The sequence below is a fragment of the Neodiprion virginianus genome, chromosome 5, assembly GCF_021901495.1.
Source record: "Neodiprion virginianus isolate iyNeoVirg1 chromosome 5, iyNeoVirg1.1, whole genome shotgun sequence".
NCBI lineage: Eukaryota > Metazoa > Arthropoda > Insecta > Hymenoptera > Diprionidae > Neodiprion > Neodiprion virginianus.
The window spans coordinates 8,181,390-8,193,762 of NC_060881.1; the positions used below are offsets into that span (position 1 = coordinate 8,181,390).

Below are 12,373 nucleotides of genomic sequence, written 5' to 3' on the forward strand. Positions count from 1 at the left end.
TATACTGGGTCTTAGAACCCATAAGTATAACTCGACAAAAGTTCGTACGGCTATATTCGTATAAAAGATTCTGGGTCAAACATTCCGGAAATGTGGGTCGCATTAACTGATACGGAAACGAAAATGGATGCGCGAAAGACAAAATTAATTTTACCTATGAGGAAAGAGTAAAGTACATTTGCATATAAGCATTGAAAACAATTTTTTACGCGGTGCGAAAAGATTCTATTCAGACAATTTTACGTTTTATATTCTCAGAGGCTTCGATGCTTTCTTGCTTTTATTATTACAACCCAGGCAACATTGAAGCCAAAAGGAGAAGCGAAACCATTCAATAGCACGTCCTTTGGATTGTAAAGTCATGTTTGAGACAAGTTTCAGGACACTAGACTTGTTATAGTTTCAACGTATTCATTGCTTATGCAAGTATGTACACATTATGATCTGTCTATACTCAAGAAGAAAGGAAATAAAGTAGAATTGGCGAGCTTCTTTGATTTTATAAAATCTAATCTGTGGTATGAGTATTGAAAAAACAATTGACCCAATGCAATTTACAGTTGCGGAGTATTTTCCACGAAGTAATACTAGTATTTTCGAACAGAATGAAGAAACAGCGTGAGATCAACGCGCGAGAAACTTTTGTGTAAACCAGTGCGACTAGTACGAACGGTACGAACCACGTACGAACTAATGACTGGATTCTTTTCGTTTCACTCGGTAGGCAAGGAAGAAAATCGGAATTAACCTAACCTATCAATTCAATTGTTATCATTTATTGTGAGGTTAATTCACACCGTATTTTGCAAAATTTCTTAGCAAAGCTGTGCTAAAAATATGGAAAGTTGTACGGTACAGTTGGACGAAGATACAGGAAAATTTATAACATTATACTTGTTTATTAACGTTGAAAACACTGAAGAAATACGTAAAAAGTTAATCAGCGGGGAACTCCAATGTTGCGTTATGAAAGCCGGGCTCGTTGTTGACCTGTTTCAAGTTATCGTCGCAGCAAACAAGGCCGTAGTTAATGAGAAATTTGGCAAATTGACTACGAGAACAATATTTACAGAAATTTTATTCAACATGTCATTGTCGAAGAATATTACTCAGTCGTTGGTCAAGTTTGGCATTGACGATAAGGAGAAAAACATTATTGTAGGAATTATTCATGGATCGGATAATACAGAAGCTATGGCAAAGGATTCGCTAGCTGCGATCAAAGGCGAGAGAGTTTCTATTGGAAGGCTAAAAGAAATAACTGACACATCAGTAGTTAAAAAAATATATAAAGTCGATGAATCTGAACTGAAAGTTTCCAGTTTAGTCGACTGCGTTGTGAGCAAAATGAACACCAAAGACTTTGCTTCTTACTGATAATTAAATTAATTTATTTGTGCTTTGTAATTATACGAATAAAATAATATTTTTATATGTATATTGAAAGTAATTGTCTATTTATCACTGAAAGGGAAAACTTTACTTGTTGCTGTTCTCTTTTTTTCTTCATTAAAAAATCGAATAAATAGCGGACTTATCATTTCATAGCAATAGATCGTATAACATGATCGAATTTTATTTAGCAACTATTTACAAAGGCGTTGTTCTAATATGTTGGGTAATGTGTGCTGTGTACCTAAGCAATGATTGTTCTGATTATTGTTTTCATAAACTATATCATAAGACGCCTGATAAACTTGATGCACCAATCATATATGTATATTTATAGCAATGCTTTACATAATTACAAACCTTTTACATTTAGCTGAGAGCAAGAATAACGATTACATACTTTTTAGGATAACGCAGTTGTCACTTTGCGAAAATATATTCTCAACGTATGACTCTTATTTACATGTTAGATAACCAATTGGCAACCGGATTGATGCGAACATGAGTTAATGTTCACCAACACTTTCTTTTTATTAAGTATAATAGTTTATGAGTAAAATTAAGCTTTAAAATATACGTGTAATGTATACCGTTATACATTCTACATGTATGCTTAGGGAGTTAATCAGTATTGCATTTTGGAGTAAACACTCTGCGTGTAGTGTTTTGAATTGGTAGTTTGATAGCCATGAATATTATTATTTGTTAATAAATATGATGGACAGATCCATGCTTTGCAACAGTGGAAAGATCAGCAAGCATGTACATAGTGTATGATAATACAAAGATTTTTAAGCATCTCGGCACATGGTGAAGAAAAATGAAAAATAAAATAAACCAAATATATCTCCCAGTATTAGACTGCAGGGATGGCATATGAAAAACAAAATTTATTAGAGAATAATTTTTTACGAAGCGAATAAATTACTAGTGTGATGTAATGAACTTGTAGCAATTGAAGAACAGAGTTAATTATAGTAAGTTGTGTGGTTTATTACGATTCACGTAGTTGTTTAACATTTGCACTTCGAATGCCTCAAAAATTAATAATAAATTGTGGGTAATAAAACGTTATCATATTTCAATCCACCGAAATGGCCATATGCGCTTTTTGAATAAATATTATTCCTTTATTTATATATCATTTTCCTAAACTTTCTCTTGATCTTCTGACTAATCAAAAGCTATAGCACTATCAAATCAAGAATATTCTTGATGATTACTTATTTGAGCTTAATGTTAGTATCAGAATTTAGATTGTACGAACTTTCGTGGCTGCCACTCGATAAATATTTATCACCATTTGTCATTGCCAATCGCTGCCCAAGCAGCGAGTGTTGTACATTTATTATAGACATAATATTAATGGTTAATAGTTACCATTACTTAGAATCTTGACTTTGTATGATATACTCATTTACTCCTACACCTATTAAATAAAAGTATAGCTGTGTGATCTCGGAATCATTTGATTCACGTGCACTTCTGTATCTCAGCTAATTGCTTATTGTACCTGTTAAATTGGCAAAAAACTATTCGTGATTTTCAGTTTTACATAAATGGAGGTATACTTATGATATATGTGACATATTGACAACAAAAAAAATCATGTACGCAAATTCGATCGATTCTTGGCGCGTGTTCAAAGATTTTTATTTTAACGTTTTATTTTGTTTGTTCCATCAATTCACTTCGTGAGATCTAATTCTTTTCGTTATATGATGTATAGTTCGAACTAATTATATTATTAAGTCGAGTACTAATAGAACAGAAAGTATTCATAAGAAAAATAATCAATGTTAAAAATGTAGGTAACGCATTGTTTCGGAGTCATTGGATTACTCTAATGACATAGATCTCCTGGTTGGTATCCTGTGATTTTCACAATTAAAAAAAAAAGTCAGTCAAATCTTGGAAGCTGCAAGTTTGTCATATACCATTGTCAGAAAAACTCTTGCACGAAAAGAATGTATCGACTGTCCAATCCAATAAACAACTCGGCCTACTTCTTTCGGGATTGCTGCTTACCGCATGTGTACATAGTGTGCATTAAGTTTAAATTACGAACACGGGACCATGAATATTACGCGCTAAGTGAATCAAAATTTTAGATTAATAACGTGTTTTGATTAAGTGATAGAACTTGGATCTCTATTGCATTGCAAGTTGTGAAAGAAAAGTAGACGTGAGTATGAAATAGAAGAAAAAAAAAAGACAAAAATAAATAAAAAATTCTCACCTGTTTTGACATTTGCTCCAACATCATTACTCGACTTTTGCCACACAGGTAGATAAAAGCTAATGGTAAAGCATATATGTAGGTATTTACAAATTTATAGTAAGGAACCACATGATGGACGCTCGAGAAATTTTAACATATTTACGTAATACCACAGGCTTACTCAAATGTAAATAGGGATGGGGTCTGATGCAATATTTCTACGGCTTGCTGGATGTATCCCTATACCAGCTCCATCTCCGATAGTCATCTGCGCGGCTCAGAAGCGTAAACGGATACGGAACTGTCCATGCAGCCTGCTGCCAGTACCACTCTGTATGGATGGAAGTTGAGACAGCTGACTGGACCGATTCGAGTACCCATGAAACCTTCGTAGGACTTTATTGCGTTCAAGTTTTGGCCTGACATATTGTAAACACTGATGCATTGGTTCATAGATGCACTGAAAAGCATTGTATGTATTTTATTAGCATTTATTTACTCCAGGTGTATCTTGTATTTTTAAAAGTGGTATGGCTTCTTCACAGGTATTTCAGAAGTGCAATAAACTTCTTACTCACATTACTATAATTCTACCCTTGGCAGTTACAAAGAACGATGATAATTCTCTACAATTCATAGAACTCACCAGGTAAAAATGTCGGCAACATTGTGAACAGCCATAGCAGTTATTCCTTGGGCGGTTTGAACTGTGTTAACAGATGAATTCTTTCTGAGATCGAAGAATCTAATATCTCCAGATAATGAGCCTGTGATAAGTCGGGGGGCACCTGTCGCCGTACCCCTGAAGTAAGCACCAAGAACCCAGGCTGTGTGCTCTCTCCATGTCATCACTCTTGCTTCATGAGGTGGAAGCCGACGATCGAAAAGACGCACCGATCCATCACCGCATCCCAGAGCCATCAAAGTGCCTTTGATATTCATTTGAATGGTCAAACAATTTAATTTTTGAACAAATAAACGTATTGAAGTTAGATAAAAATGCACGTTAGCAGTTCCATGTGATTGATAATTTAGTTTAAAACGTTGAACTCACCAGAACCATCCGTGTCTAGACATGTAGCACAGATGTCCGCCCCAGTGGGTATATCTTGTTTCTTCAATTCGGTTTCAGCGTCCCAGAGTCGCACTATGCGCACGTCCCCAGTAACGGCTAGTGTTAGCGAGCGCTGTTCCCAGCTGGTGATAAGGCCGGCTGAAGCTGAATTGTGTACTGTTGAACCAGGGACACCAGCTACTTACAATATATAGTGAGATTTGACTGTTCATCACTCATTTTGAATTGAGGTGAAAGCTGATTTGGAATAAAGTTGGAAGTATCGAAAGATAGTTTACAATGAATTGAACATTTTTTTACTTAATTTAAGTTTCAAGTGTTTCTACGTGAATAACAAAATTATTTTGGAGACTATGCTCTGATGTGATTTTAACGATCTGGCAGGTACCAAAGTGATATAAATTGCAAAATTGAAAATACGGTTTTACCACTGGGACTCTTTGAAGCAGGTTGTGCATCTGCTAAGGCTTGCCAAGCTGTGAGGAGCGTAGGGTCACGACCCAACATGTTACAATAATTTTTCCATATTCTTACAGAGCCGTCATCAGATCCAGTCATCAGAAGTGCTACGTCGTGAGAATTTATGAAACCTAATGCAGTTACACGAGCCATTTTACTCCCGCGGCTTGTGCAGTATGTAAGTCTTGTACCGGTTTGCCAGTCCCATATTCTACACAATAACGAATAATATTAATCCTTCAACTTAAGGTAAAGATGTGAAATAGTTGACAATAATTGTGGGCTCAAGATTTAATCATACTACTTGGCATCGTAAAAATAAAACGGGCATATCAATTTTTCAATGACAAAGTAATGATTTTTAACGACTCCTTAAGTTTCGTTAGATAAACAAAATTTTAAGAAACCTACCCGAAACAATCTTTTGCTGCGACAGCCAGATGCTTGTCAAATGGGTGGAAAGTAACAACTTCAGGAGGTTGAGGGCTTCGTGTATGAAAGACCTGAGACTCTAATCTTCCCCGCGCAACTCTGATCTGTTCCTCTTTTGCGTCTCTTCGTTGTTTCTTGTTTCGAAGATATCTAGTGATTATAATTCCGCGAGTTACAATACCGAAATTAATTTGAAATCAGTTTTAGGTAGAAAATTAAATTACTTATTACCTCCACTCCCGTTCATAGTGAGCTCTACTCTCTATGTCATTGGTGGATTCTGTTTCACTCTCTAAACTGACCGGTTGAGCAAATTGGGCGCAACTCCATTCGACGAATAAGGACGTTGTCAATGGATTTTTGAAACCCAAAACCTCATCAGCCTCTTCAGTTATCTGAATTTACGAAAGTTACAGTTCCATTTTGTTAAGTAACATGAATTATATCAAAGCAGCAATTTAGAAGCTTACTGTATTAATCGGAGGTGTTTTTCTCGTCCGACTTCCGTGTAGTGGTACCCTTGGAGGGCGTAGAATTTCCGAGGTAGCGCTGACTGTAGGAAGAGACTCTCCCTTACTGGGATGAAAAAATAATTTCAAGTTTGAAAATTGACTATCTTAATTATGTGAAACGATCCTCGTGTCTTTCGTATCAATTTTTACTCACGTCAGAAAGCTAGCTCGACTAGATGGCGACGGGGGAAGGGAGATTGATGGTAGCTTTGCCTCTGTTACCTCTTTTGGTACTGAACATTCTTTGACCTGGATATTCAACATTTTTAGACTTTGCTTTTTATAAAAATGTTATTTGTCAAATTCTGCATCATGTAAAATTCTAACTTGTACTGTTGACGGTGTAAAGCGATTTTCAGCATCATGGATTGTGTTAAAAAACAAGCACTGAACTGAGAGCTGATACTATGTGTGGGAATTTTACCTGATTACGAATGTGGTTCGTAACTTTCTGAGACATTGTAGCGACCGAAGGATGCGGATCACTATCGAGGCTACAGAGGCCATGCCACAATTTCATGTACACACTTCCGTAAGACAAGCTTGGAAGATTACCAAATGATGATTGACCTGTACAAAAAGTGATGGACAGATTAGCCTAATCTATTTTATCCTGCGAACATATATGGTTTCTACAGTAAGAAAATCTCAAATGTGATTATGAATTTCCTTCACTTCAACTGTATCACTAACTGCATGCAAGAAAAGAAAAAAAATTTCTAATAATCCACCAACTATAAATTAAATTTAGAAAATAATCGCCAAACATGCATCAAGACATTCGGTTACGATATGATTATGTTTTGCACAAATTATTACCGATTGATTCACATGGTTTTCTTACAAATTCCCAGTTGTTTCCTGGTATGCCAAAAGTTGAAAAGAAAAGCTGTTAGGCACTTAGTCTTAAAACAAAACTGCAATCTATTAAACGAACCGTTCCTTGCAATAACAAGTAACGTCATCAATTTTTCTGGGGTTTCAGCTATATTTTATGCAATTCAAACTTTTGAAACTCTTTTTCAGAGATGCTAAAATAACTGATATAATTTTTATAGACTACAGCTTTCTTCGTTTCAACACCTTTTGGATATCCTAGGAGATCGTTCCAATCACAATAGCTGTAAGATGAGTAGAGTGTCCTGATAATCGTTTACTAATTAACAGAGCAAATATGTCTAAAGTTTGGCTCAAAGATTTTCCGGTGTGAATCATATGATCAGAATTGAGTCACTTTTTAGTATATTTATTAATTAGAAAAATTCCGAAGAATATAAATTCTTCGTTTACGTGAGCTTAGGAACATAACAAACTTATCTTTAACGCTTTTTCCGATTTGAAAGATGTCGTGAAATTTAATATGCATTTAAAAAACAAAAAAAAAAAAAATAATTTGATTTAAATCATGAAAGCAGTAAACAGTTGAAACGTTGTACAAGTACTTTACCTAAACTACTGATGGACGAAGAAGACGATACTCTCTTCATGCGATCTTGGCTAAAATCTGTCGTATCCGTGCCGTAAGCGTTATTTGGCGAAAGAATTTTTAATCTATCTCTCGAACCGATCCGACGCATACCTGTGAATGGAGATAAAGTCTCGACGACCGGATCCCGCCTACTATTTTCTTCAGCAACTGCCAAAGTTACAAACGAGTTTTCAAAATGTAGCACCATCCATTGCAAAGCGACGACTAATTCCTGTGAATAAAAACGAAAACCGTTAGATAAGACTTCCTGGCTAGAAATCACATGTATGTCAATCGTGATATATTTAAACCAATTACTCTATGCTTGATAATATAATGAATAATTGAATGAACAAGGATAACACATACCTTTCTCACAAGAGGGCTCATATCGTGACTAACAGTATTTATAAGCGTCATGGCGATAATTTGATCAATATTATTGGCATGTTCACTTCTTTTAGTGACACTGTTTATGAATGTTCCTAGAGCGTAGACCGCAGCTGCTCTGACCTGAGAAACAAATCACTTGAGTAAACAACTGAAATAAAATAGATGTAATCTAAGGACAACTAACTGTAGAATAATAAGGTCATTCATAAGGTCATAAGGTCACCTCAGGTATTGGATCTTGCAAAAGAGTGTAGAGTTTTTCATGCGCAATATCTCTGACTCCGCACCACCTAGCTGCATCATAATTATGCCAAAGTCTGGCAAGGCACAGGCATAGCCACTGTCGTAGTAGAGGATTTGGGTCACCTAGTTGCTCCAGACAAATTGACACAAGACTACCTTTCAGAGCAGCTTCCTGCCCTGCTGGATAGTTGTTTACGATACTAGCCAAGACAAACGCAGCTAAAGTTCGGTGCTCGCTCTAAGAAATCGAGCATGAGGAAGATTAAAACTATGATTAACAAGTCATAGAGATTGTAATGCCAGAGGAATGGTAGTAGCTATACATAACAAATTACCGGTATTGTAGGATCTTGAAGAACGGAAAGAAAATATTTATGTCCATGGTCGCGCACTAGATCTGCCTGACACGTCTATAATATTATACTAGTTAGTTCATAAATAATTGATTGATTCATATATAGATATAGTAATGAAACAGACGTTGAACATACACTGTCCACCGCAAGGATTTTTGCCCATATGAAAACTAACAAGGGTCTTAATTCTCTTGCATTGCTCTGTAGTAATTTCAAAACGTAAGGAAATATCCCAACGCTTAGGGCTAGGTTTACAGCCCATGGTCCAAGGTCAAGGAACTTTCCAAGCAATTCCAAAGCTCTGAGCCTGTGTACTTGGCTCAGCAATACTTGTAATACAATTGGCAGTTGTTCGGGAGGGTTGCGAGACTTTGAACCTAACGTAAGCCATACTTGGAAGGCTGTGAGTTGTTCTTCGAAAAATGGCGAGTGAACAAATAAAGTCTCCGATTCCAATACCGCTGCTAGTTGAGCTAAAGAGAGGTCAAGAGCCAAATCCCAAGCCTGCCACATTGGGTGCTGCACAAAAAAGAAATTCATTTCTATTATCGGCTCAGTTATGGATATGGTAACTAATTTCAAGTGATTGTACCTGTGACTTGTATAACGAAACCATTTGCTCATTATAGACTTAAATGTCTTCGAATTGTGTTTTCATTTACTGTCAAATTCAACTGCCAGATATAAATAATGTTAGAAGCTTATCTTAAAAGCTATTACATCCTGAGCCAGTTCCTTTTTTTTTTGTAAGAACTCGATCATTAACATAAGAATGATTCGGTCCAAAGTGTTACTCACTTGAAACGTTGGTGGTAGTTTTGGGAATGAAACAGGTGTACAGTCATAGGATCGAAGGATCCTTTCCGCCAACAAAAAGTTTCTAAATAAACTAGCTACTAGTAAGTCTTGTCTAAATAATCTTTGGAACAGATCTGAAAAAGACAAAATAGTCCTTTGAGTAATCAACTGGTATCCACATCTAATGTTTCTAGAAAAAGAGGTTTTGATATACCTCTAGGTAACGTATTCCAAGCAATGGTGTCTGTTATAGCCGTAAAGATCCAATTTAGTTCACCTAGCATCGTCCTGCGATCTGACAACTGACCTGGTATTCTACAAAAAAAAAATAATAATAATAATAATAATAAATAAATAAAATAAACATCAATCTTCATCTTCATTACTATCATATTGTGTGAAAAATTTAGGACAGTTGACATGTGGAACTTACTTATCGATAAGGTCTAGGGACACCTTAGGCACTAATTTTGATGTATTCTGCATGACGAACCTGTAAACGAGATTAAATAAGACAGATTTATACCAGTCAATTACCACTACAACAGTTTTGGATACTATGGTTTATTCATCTCACCAGCGTAATGCAATTGTAATGGGAGTTGTAAGACAAGCTGTGAATATATCTGCAGGCAAATCAGGATTCATCGGAAGTATTTGACTAGCAGCACAAGCTGCCAGCTGTATACAATTCTTGTAAGAAGGGGCAGTCGCGCTGGCTACGCCCGCCGTCCTATTGTGCTGAACTGCCTGCTTTTCCATCTGTGAAAAAAAGAAAATATAATGTCGGCGAAAAAGTATGTTCTCCTTCCGTAATTTGAAACTTTACTGTACATAAAGTTTTTAAACCGACACTAAAGATGTGTGCATGAAGAACAAAAAATGTGAGAATATAGAAGTAGTGATTGGCATTTACGGCAACTCATAGAAATATATGATATCCTGGTCGAAACTAAGATTCAAATTCTTAAGTGAATGAATTCAACTTGAGCAATGATAGTATTGTTTTCACACTTGCGAGTCATGTATCTCTGACATTAAATATGTAAGTTATGCAGTAATTTGACCTCGTATTCCCGTTCATGCTGTTCAGCAAACTGCTGAAAGGAATCAACGATGATTCCAGCATTTGAACAGTCGTATACATAGATAGAAGGTGCTCCCATCCATGTTTGCAGATCATACACCGACAGAGGAATGTACTGCGTGTATGTCTGAAAAGAAAAATACAACTGGTTAGCGATTACAGTGATATTTTATAATCCGTGGTAATTGGTGATGGCTCACTTATTGTGATATTTAGAAAGGATTTACGATTCTGCAATGAAATATCAAGCTTGCTAGACGACTAACCCTGTTGAAAACCCATATTTCTCCATTGCTGGTGGGTTTAGGAACTCCGTGACCATTATAGTGGAATAGAACCCTCTCCTCCTTGGCATTGCGACGCAATGACGTGCATAGTTTTTTTACTTCCTCGACAGTCGGATCAAGGCTTTGCTTGTACCTTGCACGTGGTTGCCATCGCTCATACTGCAGTTGAAGGTTTTTTCCAATCATCTCTAGAGCCTTTTGTGGGCTCATCAACTGTGGGTCTGCCCATAATATGTATCATATTACAATCGGAGTGAAAAGGTATCTGGGGTTGGAATGTTGGTAGTTTGAATGTTTAAACATTGCATGAAAGGCATTAGATTGAAGTAATCATCGACGCTACAGGAGTTTTTATCGGCATTCAGTATTAATGAATAAATAAGTTTTTGATCAAACATTGAATCAATTGAAACTTCGGTAAAAACCTGCATTATCGACCGGACAAAAGGAGCGGTTACACGACTCGAGAAAAGACAACATAACCTAAGTACGCCGTGGTTGTTACATAATTGGCATGACAAAGAACGTTGATGTAAATAAATAAAGGAAAGTCATGAAATACCGATCCAACACTCGAGTCGAGCACAGGGTTGAGTTTTGACGACGTCCGGTGGATCGACGCCAACGTTGAGGCATAAAACGAGCGCGACGCTCACAGTTTTCATCTGGAAGTGTGACATCATGGTCATGACAAGATCACATGGTCCGCTCGACTATATCGATTAATATTTGACGCAGAATATGCAGCCGATGGGGTTGATATCTGTCAAAAAACATACCCGTTCCTTCATTCGCCATGTCTGCGTGATGCAATTAACCCCTTCAATCGTCGCTGTGTGCCTCGGCTTGTTGAAAGCGATTGGTAATTTCCAGTCGACGTCGTCTGGATGTGTATTATTATACTGATCGTGTTTGTTCCCGTTTCGGTTATCCACGCTCTCCGACATTGTTGGCGAGTAAAATAAATCACCAGTAACCATACATTGATGACACTTCTTTACAGAATCAACAAACGCATTTCACCAATTTTTTCTTCTACAGCTCAAATCATCTCCACGCTATTACGCCTTCGCAAGTTTATTTTATGAGCCACCATGTTGATTACGCCTGTGTTGCACGCTACTGTTTTCGTTCCATCCTCAGCTCGGGCTCTTGACATTAAACCTGTCTTCGCGTTGGATTGATATTTCAATTTTCTCCGACTAACCATCACCGAATCTCATCAACGGCTCACCCAATAAAATCTTTTTTTTTCAATTTTTTCTTATATTTTCCCTCTTAAATTTGCTGCACGATTTCATGTCCACGCGGACGGCGCAAGGTCCACGGTAAGCCACGGTTCTCTCCCTCTCTGTCTAATTTTTCCCCTGTCGGTAACACAGGATTCTACACTCTTATGGCTGCTAACCATGTACGCATAGGTACACATTTATTACGACGTTTTACCACTCCAAGTTACTCGTCACTTGCATTAAATCTCCTTATAAATCTTCTGTATTTAATTTTGTTTACTCTTTCCTATTTTGAGGTTCTAAACTATGATTCAACGTCTTACAAGGCTGAATCTTTATTGCATTTCGGTGCCGACTTATCATTGCTTCCGTAATAAAAAATGTATAAAACTAGGAAAGATAAATCAATTTTTATTAC

General features: G+C 36.7%; 2 protein-coding genes across 8 annotated transcripts; one reads left to right on the forward strand and one right to left on the reverse strand.

Moving 5' to 3' along the window:
• Positions 1–344: 344 nt before the first annotated feature.
• On the forward strand, positions 345–2,207 carry LOC124305430 (EKC/KEOPS complex subunit TPRKB-like). Its single transcript, XM_046764869.1, has one exon. The coding sequence runs from the start codon at positions 838–840 to the stop codon at positions 1,375–1,377; it is 540 nt and encodes a 179-aa protein (XP_046620825.1). The 5' UTR covers positions 345–837; the 3' UTR covers positions 1,378–2,207.
• LOC124305421 (regulatory-associated protein of mTOR) lies at positions 1,693–12,068 on the reverse strand. 7 transcript variants are annotated; one of them, XR_006908378.1, is made up of 24 exons: positions 11,503–12,068; positions 11,286–11,388; positions 10,703–10,944; positions 10,417–10,563; positions 9,927–10,111; positions 9,783–9,842; positions 9,564–9,664; positions 9,350–9,483; positions 8,687–9,070; positions 8,531–8,605; positions 8,176–8,433; positions 7,929–8,072; positions 7,539–7,791; positions 6,911–6,952; positions 6,516–6,661; positions 6,246–6,340; positions 6,050–6,155; positions 5,811–5,974; positions 5,559–5,729; positions 5,117–5,358; positions 4,668–4,865; positions 4,260–4,542; positions 3,795–4,073; positions 1,693–3,690 (listed from the first exon to the last, which is right to left on the reverse strand). XR_006908378.1 is itself a non-coding variant. In XM_046764838.1 (23 exons), the coding sequence occupies exons 1-23, from the start codon at positions 11,701–11,703 to the stop codon at positions 3,878–3,880; spliced, it is 3,897 nt and encodes a 1,298-aa protein (XP_046620794.1). In that variant the 5' UTR covers positions 11,704–12,068; the 3' UTR covers positions 1,693–3,877. The 7 variants fall into 7 exon arrangements, 6 of the variants coding, with proteins under 6 accessions (XP_046620794.1, XP_046620793.1, XP_046620791.1 ...); XM_046764838.1 differs by having other exon boundaries at positions 1,693–4,073; positions 4,668–4,832; XM_046764837.1 differs by having other exon boundaries at positions 1,693–4,073; positions 4,668–4,844.
• Between the last annotated feature and the right edge of the window lie 305 nt (positions 12,069–12,373).